The 24272-nt window shown below is 39.9% G+C and overlaps 1 protein-coding gene across 4 annotated transcripts in view; it reads left to right on the forward strand.

Moving 5' to 3' along the window:
* Positions 1-24272, forward strand: part of IARS1 (isoleucyl-tRNA synthetase 1) — a 95315-nt gene that overhangs the window by 46717 nt on the left and 24326 nt on the right. For all 4 annotated transcript variants that reach the window (XM_083726720.1, XM_083726719.1, XM_083726718.1 and 1 more), the window contains 10 exons: positions 4132-4258; positions 5650-5723; positions 6698-6892; positions 9231-9317; positions 9739-9822; positions 12877-13024; positions 18475-18595; positions 19047-19138; positions 19309-19386; positions 21012-21133. In XM_083726720.1, the coding sequence (XP_083582846.1) occupies positions 4132-4258; positions 5650-5723; positions 6698-6892; positions 9231-9317; positions 9739-9822; positions 12877-13024; positions 18475-18595; positions 19047-19138; positions 19309-19386; positions 21012-21133 (1128 nt within the window). The remainder of the gene's footprint in view (positions 1-4131; positions 4259-5649; positions 5724-6697; positions 6893-9230; positions 9318-9738; positions 9823-12876; positions 13025-18474; positions 18596-19046; positions 19139-19308; positions 19387-21011; positions 21134-24272) is intronic.

The raw sequence follows: 24272 nt of genomic DNA on the forward strand, positions 1-24272 counted from the left end.
AAAGAGCTTAATTAAATCCATACATGTCAGAATGAAAGAAGAACCTTTTCCCCAGAAAGTTGTTGATGTTTGTTGGGTTGGACAGAATTTTTAGCTGGGTAGTTCTTTTGAAGGTGTCTTAGATTTTTGTCTGCTAGCCCTCGAGAGAGGAATGTCCAACGTAGGACAGTTTGGAATTTAGCTGTCATTATTAGTATGGTTAACAAATCTTGTCTAATCGTTGGGATATCTTCATTATTCAAGCAGTTTAGTGATGCTAAACTCCCACCTTGATTTTGAATATAATATTTTTTAATATTAGCCCAAATATCTAACAAGAAAGAGCTTGGTGCTCAACATCATTCCCTGGCATTGTTTGGATAGTTTTGTTAATAGTTTATTCCACCTTGCACACAGCATGACCAATGTTTTCTGGAATTGAGAGAGGACTATATTCTGGTTTGATATTAGGCCTGTTACTTGCTATCAGATTTTCAAAGCCCGTTTTAGTAGCCTGCTGAGCTGCTCTCTTTTGAAGTTGAAACTATATGATAAATTTGCATGTGTAGGTATCAGAGTACGGCACCATGTTATATGTAAATGTTTTGGTTCAGCATTGGCACTTACTGAAAGTGTGCAAAAATGTCTGCAGATCTGTCTGATTTAGTGCCAAGGAAAGGTCCAGTGATATTCTCTATTTTTCCCCAATGGAGTTGTTGAGGGATTTACAGAATTTTTAAACTAGGGATGATAAAAGAGGGGATGCCTTTATAGCATCCTTTGGAATTGGTATGGTGCTTGTACTGCCTTTAGAATCCTTGCTGGCTGCTAGGACTAGATTTCTCATAGGAATACTTTCTACTCCTCATAGGCACTGCTTCTGATGAACTAGATTAAATGTGGTTTGACTAATTTTATAACCTAATTGAATTTATAATTTGTTTTTAATGAGAGAACTTAATACTAATGTATTTTGGAACTGGCATATTTTAAGAACCTAGCAACAGTTTATCTTAATTTTGACAAATGATCCTGCTGTATCTTCCAAGGAACGAATAAACAAAAGGAAGTGATTGTAACTGATAATAAAACAGCACCGTGGTGCACTGTAAAACCTTTCTAGAGAAACCCTATATTAAATGTGTCAGTTTACTATCTAAAATCCGGAAGGTTTTGGAAGTGGGAGAAGTGTGGCAAATCAGAATACAGGACCAAAGATATCTTTTGAAATCACTATGCTCACTTCACTTGTTTGTATCCTGAGAAATGTCTAATACATCTGCTGCAGGGATAGGGAACTCCAGATGTTGTTGGACTATAGCTCCCATCATCGCTGACTGGGAGTGACTGCCAAGACCATATAACACTGGTCTTGAAAGACCTACATTGGCTCCCAGTACGTTTCCGAGCACAATTCAAAGTGTTGGTGCTGACCTTTAAAGCCCTAAACGGCCTCGGCCCAGTATACTTGGAGTGTCTCCACCCCCATCACTCTGCCAGGACACTGAGATGCAGCGCCGAGGGCCTTCTGGCAGTTCCCTCACTGCAAGAAATGCGGTTACAGGGAACTAGGCAGAGGGCCTTCTTGGTAGTGGCACCCGCCCTGTGGAATGCCCTCCCATCAGATGTCAAGGAAATAAACAACTATCCAACTTTTAGAAGACATCTGAAGGCAGCCCTGTTTAGGGAAGTTTTTAATGTTTGAAGTTTTATTCTGTTTTTAGTGTTCTGTTGAAAGCCGCCCAGAGTGACTGGGGAAACCCAGCCAGATGGGTGGGGAAGAAATAATAAATTATTATTATTATTATTATTATTATTATTATTATTATTATTATTATTATTCACCATGCTGATTGGGGCTTATGGTAGTTGCAGTCTAACAACATCTGGAGGATTACAGGTTCCCTATCGTGGAGCAAGTGCCATGAGCTCGATTGGTAATTAACTAGAAAATAAATAATAAAAATGACTGCGTTCAGAAGTGCTCTGATCCTCCCAAACTTCATCATTGGGAATGAGCCACATGTGTGTGTATTCCCTCCTTCTATATTCCCAGATTAATAGAACACTTTCTGGTTAATTTGGCAAACCAGTTTGGAAACTCATCAAAACTCGTCTTCAAGCTGGATGTTGTGGTAAACTAAAACAGCAAGGAGGTGGGAGTGCTTTGGGGCATGGCTGAAAAGTCCCACTGTGGGGCGTTTTGTAAGTTCAGAAATGTAGAAAATGTAATTTCAGAATTAAAACAGGAACTTTTATTTCATGACTCAAGAAACTGTATGTATGGGATAGATATGTTTGGGGGAGGAGGCCAGTGATACAAATTTATGTCGGGTCTAAAAGACTGCGCTTGGGCCTTGAGCTGTATCCCCTCTCCCCTTGATTTAGAATAAAGCAACTGTTCTGGAAGACTAGTTCAGTCATGTGTAAGGGTGACTTTGTTTGTTTCATACAGCCAACTAAGTTTTGCATTCATTTTTTAATATAATATTTGTGATGGTTAAATAACAAATGACCTTGTTCGGTGTACGCCATTGTGCAAAAGAATAACTTGCTTGAAGGAAACTCCATCATGTCTTATTAAAGTTGAGCGTTTGTAAAAGTGCACACTCAGATTTGAGGCCTAAGTTAACTCTATTACTCTATTAGTAAAATGTCTTGTCATTTTGATGAGGGACAAAAGGAACCTTTATCATCTCTCTGCTTACCCAAAGGTAAGATTGCTAAACATCAGACACAGTAAATAAGAGCACCACATTTTCTTTCTGGGCATCCTACCCTTGGTGTCTTTGCTGCAACAGCAAAGGGAGGGGCGGGAAAAGGAAAAGTCTTACCTGTGACTTTCTCTGTAGTAGCAAAGCTGGCAGGCCCACTGCAGGTTGGGATTGCTGTTAATGTAATTGTTACAGCAAGTAAAAGAGGCAAATCTAGAGAGTGCAGGGGTCAGCTTACCTCTGTTCTGCCTCACGTCAGCTCTTAGTAATAATGAAAAATGTTCCCAGATGCTCAGTTTTTCAATTAAAGGAAAAAGATATCTGTGTCCATAAGCTACATTGCGTGCATTGTTGCACTTTTGGATCTCTTGTTAGCATCTATTCACAGTTTAAGTAGCTTTTATCTGTTTTAAGCTACAGGTGCCACCTGCCAGCATCTTGTAGCTGAAAGCTATTGTAAAGGTTGCAAAGTTCATTTTCCACATTAGCGAATTGTTCAAATGTTCTTCTTTTATCTTTAGGTCAGCACAAAGTGTATAACTGTAATAAATTGAGGCTCTAGCACTTTCAAAGGCACTTAGATTCTTTCAAAGCAAGGAAATTCATGCGACTGGAAAGCTAAATTGCTGAGTTCTAAAAAAAATTTCAATAGTTGTGCTGGAAATTTGACTTATACTTCCTGCAAACAAAAAGGAACTTAAAACTTCATAGAAAAGTCACAGAATGAGACCTATTGCCCAAATATTAAGCAGCAAGCACAAAACATACACGCTTGGGTTTATATATAGTGACAGTCAGCAGAAGTCTTTTATATATATTTAGGGTGTTCATTTTGGGGAATAACTTAGGGACCAAGTTATTTCCTGGCATCCTATTATTGTGAGATAGCATGCGGGAAATACAACACAAGGATGAAAGAGGTGCAAATGCACAAGGTTGTGGAAGCCTAGGTTGTAGGATGATATAGCAGCAACATGGTGTAAAGAACTTGAATCTCGTATCTCTTCTGAAAGTGCATTGCAATTTGGTGAACCAAAGGAGGCACATGAAACAATCCCTTCTGAAACACTAAATCAGCATAAACTTGTTTGCATCTAAAATTATTTTGAGTGTAGGTAATACCTTGGTTTCACATGTTATAGAAAAGCATGGTTTACTGCTACATGAGTGAGCCACAGTGACCTTCAGTCTCCTCTTTTCCATACATGAGGGGCGATCCAGAAATGTTTACTTTTATAGCAAACCACAAAATTGGAAATTGGAGTGTGTTGATTTCTGATCACCGTTGTGACCCTTTATTCATGACTAAATGAACCAGAGAAGTAAATAACGTACACGCTATCAAAGCTATAATATTCCAACATAGGGTGTCCACATATGCGTAACAAGTTCTCTTGATTTTGTTTATTGTAAGTGAGATTTTCTTTTTAAAACTTAGGGTTCCTGACTTTGTGAGAGAGAAGCGTTTTGGAAATTGGTTGAGAGAGGCACGTGACTGGGCAATTTCACGAAATCGATACTGGGGGACGCCAATCCCATTGTGGGTCAGTGATGATTTTGAAGAGGTGAGTAAAAATAATTTATTTTATTTACATTTTATTTTATTCACTATGATTGTGCTTAGAGTGCAATTGTAGATCAGATCAATGAGAGAAAAGGTGTGATCCTCAATGGCTTAAGGTTTCCATTGCCATTTTGGGCAGATTACTAATTGACTGCTTCATGCTTTGGCTGCTTTCCCCTGCCACTGCTAAAATGGAGGCATTGCTGGATTTTACTACTATTCAGAATGTTGACATGTCTTAATGATGCTCAGTTAGCTAGGCACCACAAAACTTGCAAAAAGTATATTGTGAATGAACACAGTAGGTATAAGGCACTTCTCTGGGGTACATCTGTTTCTGGAATGCATGCGATCCTGCTGTCATGGTAATTCTGGGAGACAGTTTTTCTTTCTAGATTGCTGGCGTGTCAAAAGCATTAAATGATTCTTCCATCAATATCTGTAGCTTGTTTTTTAAAAAAGCATTTTTTCCATATTTAGAGTTGGCATACTTATTAAAACTTGCTTGTTAAAACTTTTTCCATCTTTTTTCCATTTGCTATTGTCAAAAACAATCAATCTGCTGATGAAATCCAATGGACACCTTTTTAAAAGTTCTAACTAGGGAAGGAAAAGTTTTGTTTGATTTCAAACTGTTATTACTGTTTTAATCTGCTTTTTTGGATAACAACAAAAACTAAAATTAGGTCTCTGGTTGCATTACTAAAACCTTAAGTAAAATCACAATTTGGTTTGAGGCCTTGCTCAGATGCCTAAGTTGCATTCAACTCCACCTAGTATAAGGAGTTGATTGGGAAAATTAAAATCCAAAAGGTTAAAGGGCTATTTAGTGAAGTCATTAGGGGGCGGGGCAGGGAAAGATAACCGCTTGGTGACAGTGGTGAAGTTGAGAAAGTGTGTTGGTTTAGGTAGTTTGTTTGCCTCCATTTCTTCTTACAGTACATGCCATTGCCTATGCTATCACAAGGTTAGCACCAGTGATATTTACAAACACGTGGAATATGAAGTGATTCAGCTTTGCTAATACCAATTTACAAATATTTCAAAGAGCTGCTGGGCTTCATAGCAATCAATTAGTATAGTATCAACTGACTTTTCCAGTTGCATGCTTCAGCTATGAACTATGTTCATTAACAAATCCTATTTGATATACAGTGGTACCTCTGGTTAAGAACTTAATTTGTTCTTGAGGTCCGTTCTTAACCTGAGGTACCACTTTAGCTAATGGGGCCTCCTGCTGCCGCCGCTCTGCCAGTGCGTGATTTCTGTTCTCATTCTGAGGTAAAATTCTTAACCCGAGGTACTACTTCCGGGTTAGCGGAGTCTGTAACCTGAAGTGTCTGTAGTCCGAGGTGTTTCTAACCCGAGGTACCACTGTATTGGACTTAACAGGTGGTCTGTATTGGGTCTGTAGCAGAACTGGAAGAGCTGTCAGGAGTGAAAGTGACTGATCTCCACAGAGAAAGGTAAGTGCTTGTAACAAAAGCAAGCCAGGGTCTATTGTAGCTCAGAAATAGCTCTGCTCTCATTTGTGGATGTTGAATCCATTTCAGAGAATGCAGCCCTGATTTTAGAGTCTAGAAACTGGTTTCTTGTCCAAACCAGAAAGGGACTATCAGGCCATTCTCTGGAGATAGTCCTGCTGCTGTGCAATACCTTAAGTTACAGAATATCATTTTTTGATACTTTCCCACCTTCTCAGTTTCCCCTAACTCCTGAATGAGAGCAAATTCAAGAGTTTAATATTCAACCTGGTGGGGAGACACTACCAACTAGCTTATGTCACTCTTTAGAGCAGGAGTGGATAATTTGTGAATCTTTAAGATGTTGATTAATAGCCAGCATACCTAATGGACAGGGATGGTGAGTTACAGTACAACCTTATCTGGAGAACCACAGGTTTCCCACCACTGGCTTACTGAGTTCAGTCTGGTTCTCTTCGGTTCAGTCTGGTTCCCTGTGTGTACCCGTACACATAAGTTATGGGGTTTCTCCCAACCCTTCTGTAGCTGCAGCTTAAGCAGAGATTGGCACAGGCTGGAGAGGCATCATTTTGGCCATTTATCTGTACAACCCCCACAAAAAACTCCTGTACTGTATAGTAACAGTTTATTAATGGAACCCCATAATATGTTGCTTTACCTAACAGATTCAGACTGTGGACATGTGGATTGTATAAGGTTCTTCTTTCTGACGTGGTTTGAAATGCAGTGTTTTATTGGGAAACATAGGCTATTTCAAGTGTTAGCTAGCTAGTTATCTGTCAGCTATCATTCTTTGGAAACTGACCTGGAGAGAGATGTGGGATCTTAGGGTAGCTTCAGCTTTCAGAAGTTTGGGATTGGCATCTGTTTCGGTAATTGGGTTCCTTAAGATTAATTTCCAACTTGTAGAGTGGAACTTCAGTGTCTAAACTGTTGCTGGATTATTTTCCCTTTAGCGTTGATTATATAACCATCCCCTCGCGCTGTGGCAAAGGTGTATTACATCGTGTTTCAGAAGTGTTTGACTGCTGGTTTGAGAGTGGGAGCATGCCTTATGCCCAAGTCCATTACCCATTTGAGAACAAAAGAGAATTTGAAGATGCGTTTCCTGCTGACTTCATTGCTGAAGGCATTGACCAAACCAGAGGATGGTAATTCTTTGTTATTAGTCTGCACAGGGTTTTACAACTGCAGAGCATTGGGAAATCTGGATAACTTTAAAACTGTACTTGAAATATAATTTGGCTCATGTTTGTATAGCAAGCACTGAACTAACAGTTTCATGGACAGAGATTTGTAAAGAAAGAAAGAAGGTAGTTGTTATTGAATGATTTCTGTGAAATGTGTGTTGGGACCCACTAACAGGAGCACTACTGCCATGCAGATATATGGTAAAAGATTAAGAAAAGGGTCCCCAAATGCATGTTTGGGTTAAAAGTGGTTCCTGGGTCTGAAAGGGTTGAAGATACCTGCATTAGCTGGTAGGTGGCTACAGAAGACTCATGGCAAAAGGCAGCAATATGGAAATTAAAATTGCTTCACCGTCTACCTAACAAAAAATCCAGAGAACAAAGAACCTAACTAACAATACTTGATGAAAGACTTGGCCATAGGAAACCTGGCTACAAAACTTGTAATAAGCGAATAACTTTTAGGTATCATTTCCTGGCCAAGGCAAGCCTGAAGGTATTCTGTAGCATGCAGGGGAGAATCAGCAAATGGTATCTACATAGTACCTTGCTCTTTACAAAATGAGACAAGTTGACCCATTCAGATACAGCCCAACAGAGAATTACATGGTGGTCTAACTCACTGTAATTCATGAACACTAGACAGAAAAGCTCAGAGAAATTTGCATTTGATTTTCACGTAGCCTCAAATCAAGGCAACTTTCAGGGCCACATCTGCTTAGTTTCAGCAGTAGAACTGCATTGTATGCTTTCATAACCTTACACCCCCATTTTAGCTGATAAAAACAGTAAGGAAAAGCTGGATTATTTCAGTTGTTGATTTCTCTCACTGAGCTAGGTATCATTTCTTTTACTTTTGGCTTTCCTTTTTCCAAAGATTGTATTTCGTTAGCTACTTTGTTCTTAAATGTCTGGATCTGTGCCCCCAGTGCCCAGGACATCCCTGACCATTGCTTGATTACCAGCGTAGTGGAACTCTGGCAGTGGTGGGCATCCCAAAAAGACACAGAAAAATCTTTAGCAGAGATTTACTAAGGCTTACAGCTTACAGTTCATTGCAAGATCACTAGCAAGGCACAACTTGGCTCCTGTTAGAGCAAAAATCCAGTTTCAGCATAAAAAGTACACCACACAAATATAATATAAAATGAAAGCAAAGAATAGAAGTCAGTAGAAGAAATGAGAGCGAGAAACTGTACACTGACTAGCAGATATAACCTTCCCAGTGGCCTTGGCACTAAGTCAAAACAAAAGAAATTCCTTCCAGTAGCACCTTAAAGACCAACTAAGTCAGTTCTTGGTATGAGCTTTCGTGTGCATGCACACTTCTTCAGATACACAGATGGACTTCCATTTCATGCGGCTCAATGTGGTGCCTTCCATAGTTCCAGTTACAGATAGGTAGCCGTGTTGGTCTGCCATAGTCAAAACAAAAAAAAATCCTTCCAGTAGCACCTTAAAGACCAACTAAGTCAGTTCTTGGTATGAGCTTTCGTGTGCATGCACACTTCTTCAGATACACACACTTGGCACTAAGGTAAGACTCAGCCTGTAAGCATGCAGCTGTGCTGTGAGGAGAATGGAAAATTACAGATGCGCTAGAATATTCTAGCATGTTCCGGCTTTTACTGGCAACTTCTGCACACACAAAACTTCACTCCATGATGTGGAGTTAACTTTCCAGTGATGTAGATAACTTCTTTTCGGAACTATTATACATGGGAAGACAAAATTTAAATTTCTAATGAGCCTTGTAATCCCAGTGCAATTCTGTTTCTTTACTGAGTATTATAATCAAGTCCCAAGTGAAAGATGAAGGTTTGTGTGTATATATATTTGTGTATATATATTTGTGTGCACTGGCTTACACACCTCTACCCTGAAGTGACTGTAGGACTGTGTTAAGCAACATTTACAAATGTCATGTACACAATGCTGTAGAGTCACATTATGAAAGGAAGGTTCTGCATCATTATGTCACTCAGTTTTCTTGAACGCAGGAATATTCCTTTTGACACTGTAGCTTTGGAAGGAGGACTGTTTTGTGTGATAATGTAGTTTGTTACAAGATTAGAAGCTAGCAATAGGGGGGAAATAATATGTGAAGATTTTTCCAGGAGATCTGCATAATAAAATGACACTTTTGGATAACTATAACCATGTATTTCTTATTAATATCCCTGGGGTTTGAAATCTGCTAAAAGGAGTCAATTAAAATTTGAAGGCATACAAGGGCTTGAAAGTGTGATATTTTAGCATTAACCTAGAATCAGCTGCTAACTATCAATTTGTTTTTCAGGTTTTACACATTGCTTGTGTTGTCCACAGCTCTTTTTGGGAAGCCCCCTTTCAAGAATGTAATTGTAAATGGCCTAGTTCTTGCCAGGCAAGTAATATTGTTAATATCTTTCCTGAGGTTCTGCTTGAAATGTAGTTCTAAGCTGCAGATATTTCTGTGTAATCCTTCATTGAATAACCAACCTTAGCTGAATGACAATTACTTTACGCTGAAGGCCCAATCCCTTCCAAAATGATACAAATTTATATATCGTTGGGAGTGGGTAGAATAAAGTAAAAATTCTCATTATCACCCAATACACAAATATGGCTAGAAAAAACTATGGTTGTTTCTCCACCTGTTCCATTGTTCTTCACTTTGCAATAAGGCTGTTGTGAAAGTAAACATAATTTGCTCTTGAGGGGACTAGCACTTTCTATCATAAAAATGGTAGAGCATTTGTATTAATTTTGAGAACTTTACCAGCAACGCATCCTTTGTCATAGTTTCCATCTTTAATCTTTTCTAGTGATGGGCAAAAGATGAGCAAAAGGAAGAAGAATTACCCGGATCCAGCAAACATTGTAAATTCTTATGGGGCTGATGCTCTAAGGTAGGATCCTGCTATTGTTTCTCCCCCCCCCCCCCCGTTTCTATTAATGTTTGTGGGTCCTCTGCTTAGGTATAGCCAGTCAAAATTTGGCTTTTGCTCCTTGCTTTGGCTGGTCAGCTACTGCTGTTCATGCAGTAGCAATGTGTGTGAGTGCTTCTTCTCAGAACTTTGTACAAGAAGGTAGATACAACCGCAGAACAACTGTATACATCTGGAACAAAAATACTTCTATAATATGCAAAAGGGGGGAGGGAGTGCTGTGAGGCATCACAATGGAATGGTGAAGTTGTCCAGATTGTAAAAGCTTCCAAAAAGCATTTGGTTCACCACTGGTATAAACAGAGTGCTAGACTGAATGAAGAATAATGGATTGTCCAGTACTGCAAACGAAGTACAAGGCAGGCCTCGCATCACTGCCAGCTCCTTTTAATTTCCACATTGAAATATCTGTGTGAATGTGTGGATGTGTGCAAAATCATCTTAAAAATACTGAAAAACATTATAGCAAGGACGATTGGGTTCGTGGTGTGGGACATTAGGCTGGTTCCTATGAGCTTACCAGCATGTTGTGTCTCCAGGGCTCCTGATTATACACGTGTGGGTTTCGTCTTGTGCATAGTCCTTAAGCCTGGGGATTGTATTGTAAGTGCCAAATTGATTGCACAGCTTAGGTGTCTATGTGTGGGAATTTTCATTCGTAGGCTGTATATCCCATCTCTAGGCTTTCCAGGTCTACACAGCATTATTTGGTTATTTTTTTCCAGAAGTTGATAGGCTCTAAACCAAATATATAGCTGATTGTATTCTGGAAGCCTTGAAGAACTTGAGCACTTTTTGGTGTGTATATGGTTTGAATTATTAGCTGTATTTGTTCACTTTAAAGAACATAGTCTTTCTAAAATATATTTCTGGCAAGATAAAATATTGTATGTCAGACTTCAGTAGATTTTATTTTCTTTACCTAAATGAAAATCCCCAGCTCTCAAGAGCATTCATTGCTGTCCTCATTTTTCCAGCAAGATAAATCTGTTTTTGCTTGCTGCCTGCCTGATATGTGTACACTAAAGTCTTATTTATACATACTCCCACACACAATGCAAAGTAGTGCTTGCTAGTAGGTTCATTTAAGGAGAGAGCTCCAGTTCAGATGTCTGAACTTATTTGAAGTGCTTGATGTCAAGCACTTGTGTTCTGTTTATAGAATAAACTACTTCTGACTTTCTCGTGGGTTTTTTCTTTTTTTACTGAGCTAATTTAGCTTCTGTGGAAGAAGTTTTTCCCTTCCCCCATATGCAAATTTTGATTAAGTACTGCAGAAATATCCTCTGCAGCTTACTGATAAATGTGGTATTTTTGAACAGCTGCACATTTAAACTGCTTAAGGAAGCGAAGAACTCTAAATGAGAGTAACAAGTACTGAGTGAGTTTATTAGTGGCCTTCTTTTGTCTTTTGGTTCCTTGGCTAAAACTTTGCCTATTAGGGATGAGGAATCTGTGGGGACTACAGTTCCCATCAGCCCATCCAGACTGAGTAGAGTGGGAGTTCAACAGCATCTGAGGGTAACAGATAGGTTGGTGAAGAGCAACCACTTAATACTCAATATTTTAAGAGTTTGGGATTGTTTAAAAAGGCTATTTAACTCAAGCCTTTCCCCATTCAGTTCTGTGCTATACAACTAAAGTATATATACAGTTAATGGTTTTGAAATTTGGAAAACTGACCATCTCCATTGGATTTAATGATTGGTATACTCTGAGAGCAAAACATTGGTATACTCTGAGAGCAAAACAAAATTGAATGGGGAAAATCTCTCTTCCTTTGAATATTTTCTAGTTTGATATTTTTGGAGGATTATCTCAGAGTTGGAAAAATGAATTAAGCACATTAGCAGATATATACTTTCAAAAATATATATAGCTGAAGTGTGACGTGGAATCAGAACATGAAAAGGAGTAGAGGGTTAGATGAACTCAGGACACAGGTAAAAATATTCCAGTGGATGTCTGGGAAGAATTGTGGAACAGTCTCTTGAAGCCCGTTTGACCAAACTGCGGGAGGCAGTGGAAGACAGAAGTGCCTGGCGTGCTCTGGTCCATGGGGTCACGAAGAGTCGGACACGACTAAATGACTAAACAACAACAACTCTTGAAGCCATTTCTCTTGGAATACAGCTGCATGGGGAAAAACAACATTATAAAAATGTGTAGATGGTAAACAAAATAAGCAGCTACATGTTCAAAATCTCAGGGCAGAAAACGACACCTTTCATTACATGTGATAGGAAAATTAAGAAACAGCCTTGGCTTTGTTCAGTGTGGTGCAAGAGCAAAATGGAGCAAAGTGCCTGCAAACTCCTCTCCAAAGAACTGCACACTTATAGTCCTGGCAAGCCATAGTTTGGCTTACCATGTCATTTAAACTAGGCCACTAACTACAAACCCTGTTGTAGGTAGTTTTAACCATATTCTTTAGCTTTGGCTGCAATCTTATGCATGCTTTCCTGGGAATTAGCCCAGTGGGACTTCTATCCAACTATACATACATAGGGTTGCATTGTTAAAATACCAAAGCTCTTGTACATTATGCAGAAAAAAATCAGTTTGTCCAAAAGCCATCTTGTCATATGGAAATGTGAAATGATGCGTGATGGTAATTTGAGCACGGTTCTTTAGAAATGTTTGCTTTCTGAAGATCTATTCAGCAGCCTAATAGAGTAAGAAGAAAGACAGAAAATATCCAGCTAAATTGGAGTAATGCAAGAAATGGAAATGCCTTTTTATGTAGTTGCAGAATTTTGGGGGTGGGGTGGGGGTTACACCTCTGCTAATACTGCCAATTAGAATTGCTATTTCAGCAGTGTGAGTTGTATCTTAGCAACATCTACAGATTTCCTGGCACTGAACAAAGTATTAGGACTTCAACGTTATTTTGGGTCCTGGGTGGAGGATTGTTGAAATTTTAATTTGTGTGTATTAAAAAGGGATCTGGTGTGTTTTCTTTAAAGCCATGTCCAAATTTTCATTACTCTGCTCTGTTTGTGTGTACTGCTGTAGGCTGTACCTTATCAATTCTCCTGTTGTGAGAGCTGAAAACTTGAGATTTAAAGAAGAAGGTGTGAGAGATGTACTGAAGGATGTCTTCTTGCCATGGTACAATGCATATCGCTTTCTCATTCAGAACGTTGTCATTCTGCAACTTAAGGTACAAAGCTTTGCACTGTCGAAGAAAGTTCTTTCTCTGGTCATTACTGTATTTTGCTTATCAATATGGGATCTCTAGTCACACGGCATGCTGCCAATGTATGTAGTTATTCTTCATGATATCTGCCCTGCTCATCTTGTCAAATGGTCTCTCAAGATGGCTCAGGCAACATGTGTTGGTGCAGTTGGTTGTGGTTGCAGTTTATCATTCTTGCATTTTGATGGAGCCAGAAATATAGCGTTTGTAGTGTCAGACCATCACTCGGAAGACCCACTTTCAAATCCCTACTCTGCCATGAAGATAATGTGCTGACCTTGAGTCAGTCACTATCATTTTTAATGCCATCATCTACTTTATTTTAAATGTAATGGGGAAAACTTTTTTTGGGGGGGTAGTATCTGCCTTGCACACAGAAGCTTCCAAGTTCAATATTTGGCATCTCCAGGTAGGGCTGCAAATGTCACCTGTCTGAAAATTTAGAGAACCATTTCCAGTCAATGTAGATACACAATTCTGACCTAAATAGACTAATGTTCTGATTTGGTATAAGGAAGCTTCCTGCTTTTCTGTGAAACTGAACTGTCTCTCAGCCTATCCTAATTTACATGATTTTTTGGTTACAGATAGGTAGCCGTGTTGGTCTGCCATAGTCAAAACAAATTTTTTTTCTTCCAGTAGCACCTTAAAGACCAACTAAGTTAGTTCTTGGTATGAGCTTTCGTGTGCATGCACACTTCTTCAGATACACTGAAACAGAAGTTACCAGACCCTTCTATATAGTGAGAAGGTGGGGAGGGGTATTACTCAGAAGGGTGGTAGGAATGGGTGATTGGCAGATAGCTGTGATGAGCCTGTTGACGACTCTTAACGACTGCAATAGGTCTTACAGGAAAAAGCAAGGGGTGAGAAGGTGAAAAATGGCTTTGTCATGTATAATGAGATAAGAATCCAATGTCTTTGTTCAGACCAGGTCTCTCCATGGTTTTAAGTTTGGTAATAAGTTGCAATTCAGCAGCTTCTCTTTCCAGTCTATTTCTGAAATTCCTTTGTATTAAAACAGCTACTTTGAGATCTTGTATAGAATGTCCTGGGAGATTGAAGTGTTCTCCTACTGGTTTCTCTGTCTTGTGATTCCTGATGTCAGATTTATGTCCGTTTATTCTTTGGCGTAAGGTTTGGCCTGTTTGTCCAATATAGAGAGCTGAAGGACACTGTTGGCATTTGATGGCGTACACAATGTTAGACGATGAGCAATTAAATAGTCCCGAGATGGTATGCGTGATGTTGTTGGGGCTAGTAATGGTGTTGTCCGGGTGTATGTGGCAGCAGAGTTGGCATCTGGGTTTATTGCAGGCTCTGGTGCCAGTGTCCGTGTTAAGTCTGGTTGTAGTATTATTGTGGGTTAGGAGTTGTTTAAGACTGGGTGGCTGTCTGTAGGCAATGAAAGGTCTTCCTCCCAGAGCTTGAGAAAGAGAACTGTCATTGTCCAGGAGAGGTTGTAGATCTCTGATGATGCGTTGTACTGTTTTAACTTGGGAGCTGTATGTTCTCTCTGGGCAGATGAAGTTAGACAACAGATCAACAGAGCCAGACTGATACCCAGAGAGAACTTGCTGCAAGACAGACCCAAAAAAGAAAATAACAGAACACCTCTAGTCATCACATACAGCCCCAACAACATCACGCATACCATCTCGGGACTATTTAATTGCTCATCGTCTAACATTGTTTACGCCATCAAATGCCAACAGTGTCCTTCAGCTCTCAAAGTAGCTGTTTTACTACAAAGGAATTTCAGAAATAGACTGGAAAGAGAAGCTGCTGAATTGCAACTTATTACCAAACTTAAAACCATGGAGAGACCTGGTCTGAACAAAGACATTGGATTCTTATCTCATTATACATGACAAAGCCATTTTTCACCTTCTCACCCCTTGCTTTTTCCTGTAAGACCTATTGCAGTCGTTAAGAGTCGTCAACAGGCTCATCACAGCTATCTGCCAATCACCCATTCCTACCACCCTTCTGAGTAATACCCCTCCCCACCTTCTCACTATATAGAAGGGTCTGGTAACTTCTGTTTCAGTGTATCTGAAGAAGTGTGCATGCACACGAAAGCTCATACCAAGAACTAACTTAGTTGGTCTTTAAGGTGCTACTGGAAGAAAAAAATTTTGTTATGATTTTTTGGGATGACAAATGTGAGCAGAGGTTCAGGAAGAGTTGTTTATACCACCCTGAGCTTCTTAGAAGGTGAGGTTAAAAGTTTAAAAATTGAGGGAGGGGAGGGAAACTCAAACTCAAGTAGCCTGAGTCAGTATTAATTATGCAGTTTGAAAGTGTAGTTGCAGACAAAAACTATAGGCTGCAATTTATGCCCACTTACCCTGGCATTATTCTAAGAATCTGATTTAGAGTTCACTTGTGTTGGGGAGCTGTTCAGTTTATTGGTGCACCAATGGCTTCTGAAATGCTAATATTAACTATTAATGGCTTCTGAAATGCTAATATTAACTAAAGTTAAAAAATTCTGATGCCAGAAAATTCTGATTTGATGGCACTGTTATCTCTCTGTATGTCTTAAACTTTTTATGAAGACCAGTTTAGATTCCTAACACTTGCAAAAACTGCTTGTTTAATGGCATCCATTACTATTCTAGTTTGGGGGACAGTGCTCTGAGGAAAGCAGAATGGGAATGGAAAGGAATATTTCCTCTTCCCTGTTTCAAATGTGAAATGTTTAGGTTAAGAATGTGTATTCTTCATTTAACTTATGTTCCAAAGTCTATGGTCCTCATTGACTAGAAACATTTCATTTTATCCAGTGGGATTTAATAAATCCGTAATCCTCCTGTAATATATATTCTACATAAAAAGTGGTAAAAAAGGCAATACATTATTTAGGATTGTGTTTAATTTGTTGGATTCCAATAATAGCAATATATCTCTTCTATATGTAATCATACATAAGATTAAATGATCTCTAGTCATTGATACCATCTTATTTGAAGCAGTTCATAACTTTTACAACGTACACTTGGCAACCTGAGGGAAGACTTCTGACTTGTCAGCGATACAAATTTCAAAACTCTTCCGGTCAGTCAGTACTTAAATCTTAATCTGTTCTCTCAGCAACTGTTTCTAAATGGTTGCCTTTCAAATAATTTACTTGAAGAGAGAACACGGGTCCTTTGAAGATTGGTAAGGAAAGTCTCAACAGATACATTATCTTAGTGAATACACTATGTTTCCGATGGGAAATTGATAACTTGAAGAGCTTATAATTACTCACCTCTCATGATACATGAGCTTTTCAAACCACCATGGAGCCCTTCCTATTAGAAGCAATAAAGGCAGCAGACTTCAATAAATAGTAATGGAAATTGGTTTACATTTTTAGCAGTCACCTCTGTAAGGAGAGCTTTGGAGCTGCGTAATTAATCAGCTATTTCTGAGGGTCCCCAGACAATGTTCCTAATACTGTTCTTCAAACTGCCCTAATATTTTACATACTCTGAACTTAGTTTTGGTGCCACTGTATTGTTCTTGTGGTATTGAGTTCTTGGGAGATGTATTTGCTGTCATGGGCCCTGAGTGGGGAGGTCTGGTTGAGCCAACAGAGAGAAGAGGAGTTTCAGAAAGATGACCTGGGAAGGGATCTAGTGGGCTAGGAAGGTCTTTGCTCAGGTCAGGAGAACCCAAGGTAGAGGATACTAGAGAGCATTCTAGTGGTGGTGCGTTTCCCTCACCCTATACCTCAACTTGAGGCATTGGCTCCTTTTCCTGGTTCTGGCTTGTCCACTTATCGTGCCACTAACTCTGCCTCTGAAGTTGCCAGAAACCACATATAGTGTTGCCTGTCCCAGGGAGGTTGCTGCCTCACCTCTCCCACACGCCTCTTACGAGGCAGTGGTGCCCCCTCCATTGCCTAGACCATGGAGATGCCAGCACAAGCATGAACAGTTGGGGCAGGTTCAGCCTTTGCAGACAAGTGCCCACTCTAAGGACTAGAACCGTTTGCTGCGCTAAGTTGTCCCCACCCCATTCCCTGGCGTTTCAGTGGGGTATTGTTGTTGGATCCGTGTCTTTGCTTGTGTAGTTGTGGGCAGCACCTGCTGTGCCTTTGAACCACATTACCTCATTTTGTCCGTGCATCGCACTGATCGGAGCATTAAAGGCTTTGGTGGAAACCACAACCTGAGTTAAGGGTTCTTCATCAAATGGGAGCCAGGACTTTTGCATAACTAAGTTGTGCTGGCAATTGCACAAATAGGAAGCTCTCCCCTCCCTTAAGTTATAGCAATGTGGCTCAACATTGTTCAAGGGTCTCTGTGTATATAGCATTAAGGTGAATGGTGCCATAAAGAGGGGCTCTGACCACTCCCTCATTTCATGCAAGGAGCAAGCAGTAAATCCTGGCAAATGTCTCTACATTGCATTTAACCTTTTAAGCTTGCTTTGAAATTACCGTCTGCTAAACTATTTATAAAATGTTATTATGTACCATAGTACTAAAGTGAAGTGCTTTGTTCCCTGCTAATGGGAGCAAAGTCCAAATGAGAGGTCCTCAAATGAGAACCCAGAAAGCAGCTATTTTTTGACTGAAGCGCTTTTCAAATTATCCTACCTTATTAAAGCAATTGAAACTATTGCTATGTGATACACTTGCCAAGAAATTTGAACTGATGGTATCATCCTGAAAACTACTACCCTCTCAGTGCAGCATGGTAAGGTGAACAGACTCTCGGAGTGGCATTCACCCCAGATAGCTTTGTCGCAGAAAGAGAATAAATCTGCAAATAGCTGCTGTGTTTGCCTGCATGAGAACATGTCTAATAAATGAATAACATTTGCAACTGACTTCTTGAATGACCCATGAACTGCAGGAGTTCTCTTTTCACTTGACATTGTTGCACAGTCAGAGGCATACTGGTTCAATACTGGTCTGCACTACTGTAGTACACCAACTGAAATTGGAAGAATTAGGGCGTGATCCTGCAGCTGACATAAGTGCAGCTCTGCTGGTGAAGAGGAAAACCTGATGGCAGGATGGCACTTACCTCACAACAGTCTCTGGTAGGCATGCAGAAAGCTCAGCAGGCATGTTCGGCCCACTCGTTATGTTCTGCCAGATGTGTGACCAAAGCAGAGTGTTCTGGGATGGTGAGGCTGTGGACTTGTAAGATCCTCAGTCACTACACTCCCCTGACATGCCCCTAAATAGATCCCAAAACTACATCACCCCCTGAGCTGGCTTAGTTAATATCTTCCTTTTGCAGTAAATAGAAGGGGAAGTGTGAGGAGAAAACAAGGAGAAAGAAATAGAAAAATTGCCCCCCCCAACCACCTATAATGTTGTTATGGTTACCCCAACCACAGATTCTTTCCCACCTCCACAACATATTGCTCTGGCTCAAGTTAAATCTCTTTTTCTATCTCCATATTCATAGGAAGATGGAAAGGAATTCCTTTACAATGAGAATACAGTTAAAGAAAGCAACAATATCATGGATAAATGGATTCTTTCCTTTGCACAGTCACTCATTCAGTTCTTCAAAGCAGAAATGGCAGGTGCGTATGCTTCCTTAAATTTCAGGATTCTAATTACATTCATGTTGGTGCTGCAAGGTTATACAGTAGAAATATACTGATTTCTGTATCGGTGGTTTTATTTACTTTTTGTGGGTTGTTTGATGTGGATTCATTGAAATTACTGGGCCCTAGTTATGCCTATTCATTCCAGTGCATCTATTTAGAGTAGGACTAACTTTGGAAACAACCCAATGTTTGTTTACAGATCTGAACATTTTTGCTCTCTTAATATGAGTTTGAAACTAGGGTTTGAAAAGGGGTTTCTTAACTATGGATAACATGAATAAGGGACTCATAGTCAAATCCATTCTTTCTTTATAGTGATACATTTTTAATGTTGTTAAGGCTCCAAGATTTTGATAAGAAAAAGAGACTGAAGCTAAAAGGTTAATGGGACATTACAGCTTGCTATTTCCCCCCTTACTTTCAGCCTACAGACTGTACACGGTAGTTCCTCGTCTCGTTAAGTTTGTAGACATTCTTACCAACTGGTATGTCAGAATGAATCGCAGGAGGTTAAAGGTATGTGACTTCTGTTTCCAGGGTGTATACATGAGAGGTGGAAGTAGTTTGCTCCTGAGTTAATTCAGGTTCCCTTTAAAGCTGAGTACTTTCTTGATTTGTGTGTTGAAGACCATTTTATGTAATTATTGGTCTAATCTCTCTTACATATATGACTACTTCTTGAGTAGGGTGAAAATGGAACAGATGACTGCATTATGGCCTTAGAAACCTTATTCAGCGTTCTTCACTCTATGTGCAGACTTATGGTAAGAATTAACTACTGTACAGTCATTCATCTGGGATGCGGGTGGCACTGTGGTCTATGCCACTGAGCCTCTTGGGCTTGCCGATCGGAAGGTCGGCAGTTGGAATCTGAGTGAGCTCCCGTTGCTCTGTCCCAGCTCCTGCCAACCTAGCAGTTTGAAAGCACATCAGTGCGAGTAGATAAATAGTTACTGCTGTGGCGGGAAGGTAAACACCGTTCCTTTGTGCTCTGGCTTCCATCATGGTGTTCCGTTGCACCAGAAGCGGTTTAGTCATGCTGGCCGCATGACCATAAAGCTATCTGTGGACCAATGGCGGCTCCCTCGGCCTGAAGCGAAATGAGCACCGTACCCAGTGCTAGATTTACGTATAAACAAAACAAGCTATAGCTTAGGGCCACACTCTATTGGGGCCATCAAAAAAAAAAAATTAAAGGGGAAAAAACTGGATGTACATTTCCAAAATATAAGATAAAAAACAAATAAAATAAAACCTACATACAGCAACAGTGTTTTGTGTTGTGTAGACTCCTATGATGTAAGTAATGGGCCCTGTCTGCTAGCCTGCTCCCTAAAATATCACATATAAAGGGCCCCATTACCTTCAGTAGCTTAGGGCCTCATCAAACCTGAATCCGGCCCTGACCGCACCCCATAGTCGCTTTTGACCAGACTTAACCGTCCAGGGGTCATTTACCTTTTACCTTACCTTACAATCATCCTCTTACAGATTTAGGTACAGAAGCATTGCTTTTTGATATAGCCCCATGAAGCTCATGGCAGTCAGCCTGTAACACAGAGAGGGTTCCTGCTAGGGCTGCATGTGGGTTATGATTCTGCAGGAGCACATAATGTGGGACTGGGGCAGAATCCAGCTCTCTAACAGTCTCTGATTTAATTAAGGGAAGGAGTGTGGGGGCAAGTTTCTTTAGTCAGGAAGAAATGCCTGGCCGTGTCTGGACTGTGCCTGGTGAAATCTCAATAGTCAGAAGGCTTGGAAGGTTCGCTGACTCCTGATGTGAAAGGACAAGGACTAAGACAGTGCTTGCTAAGATTTCTGACTTGAAGGCTATTCACTTACTTTCATTCCTCTGTTCTCTGAGAGCTTAAGAGATATAGGTTGCCTTGTCTCTTGTGATGAGCTATTCTCTTTGTTGAATACCTATCTGTAAAGAGGCCAGGTAAAAAGCACAGCCATCAGGTGGTATTAGACCTTGTAATTTGGTTATTTTGATTAGCCAAAGGAAGTTGTTCAACTGGAAACAGTTTCCTGATTCAACTCTGCAGCTGGTACATTTTTGACAGGAAACTGTGCATGAAAACTTGCATTATAGTAACAGAGAATATCTTTGGCTATATCCAACAGAATTCTATTCTTTGCATACAACAAAACTTCCTGTTCTCTCTAGCCCTCTGCATACTCTTAAGACTAGCTCTGAAGAGTTGGAGGATCCTCTAGAGCAGATTTGCAGTGGCGTTTGGGAGGGGAGGAAATGGAAGTCTTCTTTTATAAGTTAAACTCTGCTTGTGCAGTGCTGGGTACAACCTATGAGTTTTAGCAATTTATAATTCATTTGTAATTACTTCAAAATATAGAATAGCTGAGTAATGAAAAATTGTCATTCCAGGCACCTTATACTCCATTTATCACTGAACTGATGTACCAGAATTTGAAGACTCTTATTGATCCTGCCTGCATTCAGGAGAAGAACACAGATAGCATTCACTACCTCATGGTTCCTCAAGTTCGGTGAGCAACTCAGTCAATTGTAGTGGATGCCCAAGTTTAAGGTTTTATGGGTCAAAGCCAGCACTTTGAATTGGACTCTGAAACAATTGGCAGCCAGTGCAGTCAGGTCAGGATCGGAGTATTAAGCTCAAAGTGTCTTGTCCCAGTGAGTAACCTGGCTGGCAAATTGTGCACTAGCTGTAGTTTCTGAACCGTCTTCCGAGGCAGCCCTGTTTTTGCAAATCCAGTTGTAAAACTGCTGTAGAATCTGCAACTTTATTAAATACCCATACCTGATGCTGAATTGTAGACTGACGAGGGTGGTCATTCTATATTGTGGTTCCATAGAAAACTAGTTCTGATAAAAGGAAAGGAGTAGATGAAAACATTTTACAAGGTGTAAGCAACAGCCAGGGAAAAGGTTTTAGTGATCAATACAATTGAAGGAAGAAAATATATTTATATATTGGTTTTTTGATGTTCTGACCATGTTGCAGCTTGCAGTTTAGCAGAAGCCCCAACATTTGTTTTCTGGATATGGTTGGCAAATAGGTTTGGATATGCTTTGAATATTTCTTGTTTTCACTTGGGGGAACTGTTTTTGGTATCTCAAACAGTTTAGAGGTATATGAGTTAAATCTCTTCTATCAAAGCGGTGGATTTTACAGGGTATAAATGTTCTTTTGTTTGTAGCACAGTAGGTACATTGTCATTACAAATGCCCTTGAACTAGCATTTTGAAAGGCACATTAGAAAGATGTTCAGTTATTTATAGGAATCTAACTTAATTTTTTTTAGTCCCAGGTGCCACCTTGTTCTGTCCAATTAATGATGCCAAAGATAAATGTGATTTGTGAATGTAAATTACATTTAAAAATACTGCAGATTGACTTGCTTTGTTGGAGAGTTTATTTGTTTTTAATAGCCAGTCTCTAGTGAAGCAGTTTTTCCACCTCCCAGAAGCTTTGTAGTAATTACTGAGTCTGTTAACAGGCTTGGTGTACCATTTCCCCCTGTTTCTGTACTGTATGATGGACTTGCCCATGATGGAAAGCAGTTAGTCTGCACATGCCCTGGTTGTCAGGCTAAAGGTTTAAATTTTATTTTGCCTTCCTTTGGGCAGCTTTAAGTAGTTAAGTTCAGCATTTTTACTGCCTCCATTGTTGAAATGAGAATGTGTCAGGTTTCCTGAATTCTCTTACAAACTAGCTGTTCAGTATTTGCTTGATGTGTGTACTGAGGGAATTTCAGTGTGTTTCTATCCTTCTTTACTGCACATAGTTTCAAGGCTTTAAGGTTAAATAATTTAATATAAAAACTATTAAAATATATTTTTAATATAAAACAATAAGATGATGGACCCAACATAAGCATGAGCATCAGTTAAGGCAAAGTTAATGCATTAAAGCAGCACTAGAATCTGTAGCATTTATCTTTTCACTCAGTGCCTAAAAGAGTGGACCTTAGGTACGTGGTCCAGAGGTTGAAGGTCCAATCATTGGCCCATTCATCTGGCTTCAGCAGAGTGTCTCCTCAGATGGTCTCAAGGAATGAGCAGGTTCTAGGTCCAAATTTTGGTAACCTTCACCAGGGGTGGGGAATGTTGGACTCTAGGACTGAATATGGCCCTCTACGCCTCTCTGTTTAGCTCTCAGTACTCTTCATAGGCCACACCACCCTCCCCATCAGCAGGCACGACTCCATACCTTCCTCATGTCTAGAATGTGTTCTTGAATTGTGGCAACGTTTCTTGGTTGCCATGATGGAGAGATGTGTGTGGATTAGAAACCTCCTCCTTTCGTATGGCTAGAATGTATTGCCTGCTGTACAAAGGAAAGTGTTGCATCCATTGCACTGTATCCCTTTTTTTGACTTTGGCCCAATCCACCACTGGCAGGAAGGCACTAGAAGGCTGGCTTTGAGGTGAGGTTGCCTTTCAGACTGCAGAATGTTCCTCACTCCTATCTTACACTTTAAACTTTGGGGAACAAAAGATTATCATTCAAATGAAGATGGCTTTGTCATCTCACTGTGAATTCTGAAATAAGCCCTATAGGTACCAGCTACTTTACAGAACTTGGCTTGGTTAGAATCTCATAATTCTGTTTCCTGTCCAGCTGTGTGGAATTTTGAATAGCAAGCAAGTCCCATTTTCATACATCCAAATTTTTATTTTAAGGCTCGTCCATAATTTGTTTCTTTTGTGTGTGTAAGTCACCGTTCCAGTCTGCTTCTCATCTTCTTTTTTGGATAGTTTTATTTGCTAGACAGATCAATAATTTTCTAATTTAACTTATGGTTAATGAATGGAATAAGAGGCATTGGACCCTCTCATAAATATGATGGATTTTTTCCTGTATTGTGTGGCTGAGTGACCAATAAAAGCATTGATTGCCAATGAAAGGCTATTCATATTTCAGTGGTCAGGCTTAACCTCCAGAATTTTTACTGGTTGCAATTCCTTTTAATATTCAGCAACTTAGTTACTAGAATATTACTTATTTACCCTCCATGTGACATAAAGTTCTTGAAATAAGTAAAAAATAATAATTGAAATAAAACATAAAACCATTTAAAAGCGGGGGAGGGGGATGCTACATAAATAACGCAAACCATAACTTGCCACACACTGAAAATCCAAACAGATTAAAAAGGTAAACACAGTCCCAAGGCCCAGATTTTACCAATTTCAAAGGCAATCTACCCTGGACAGGCTATTCCATAACTGGAGTGCCCGTGATAAAAGGGCCCTCTTGCTGATAACTGCTCACCTTGCTTCATTTGATGGGGCCACTCTGCCAAAGAGGATCAAGCTTTGGGTAGATACTTATGGGAGGAGGTGGTACCAATCTGTCTAGGGATTTAAAAATTAAAACTCGCATAGACTTGGGAGCCCAGTGCAGCTGATAAAACCCTCTTGGAAAGTGGCCCAGTCCTGGCTTGCAGCCCTGTTCTGCACAAGCTGCTGTTTCTGAACTGCTTTTAACAAGAGTATCAGAAGCAAACTGGCAATAAAGTGATAAAACAACCATTAAGCTATGTCTTAAAAGCTTGAGATAATGAAGAAAATATTCACTTAGCACCTAAAAGCTAATAAAGTAGAAGCTGCTGGTACAGTAGGGCAGAACCTTCTGCCTGACACCGAAATCATTGCTGCTTA

The sequence above is a fragment of the Podarcis gaigeae genome, assembly GCF_964106915.1.
Source record: "Podarcis gaigeae genome assembly, chromosome: 2".
In the NCBI taxonomy this organism is placed as follows: domain Eukaryota; kingdom Metazoa; phylum Chordata; class Lepidosauria; order Squamata; family Lacertidae; genus Podarcis; species Podarcis gaigeae.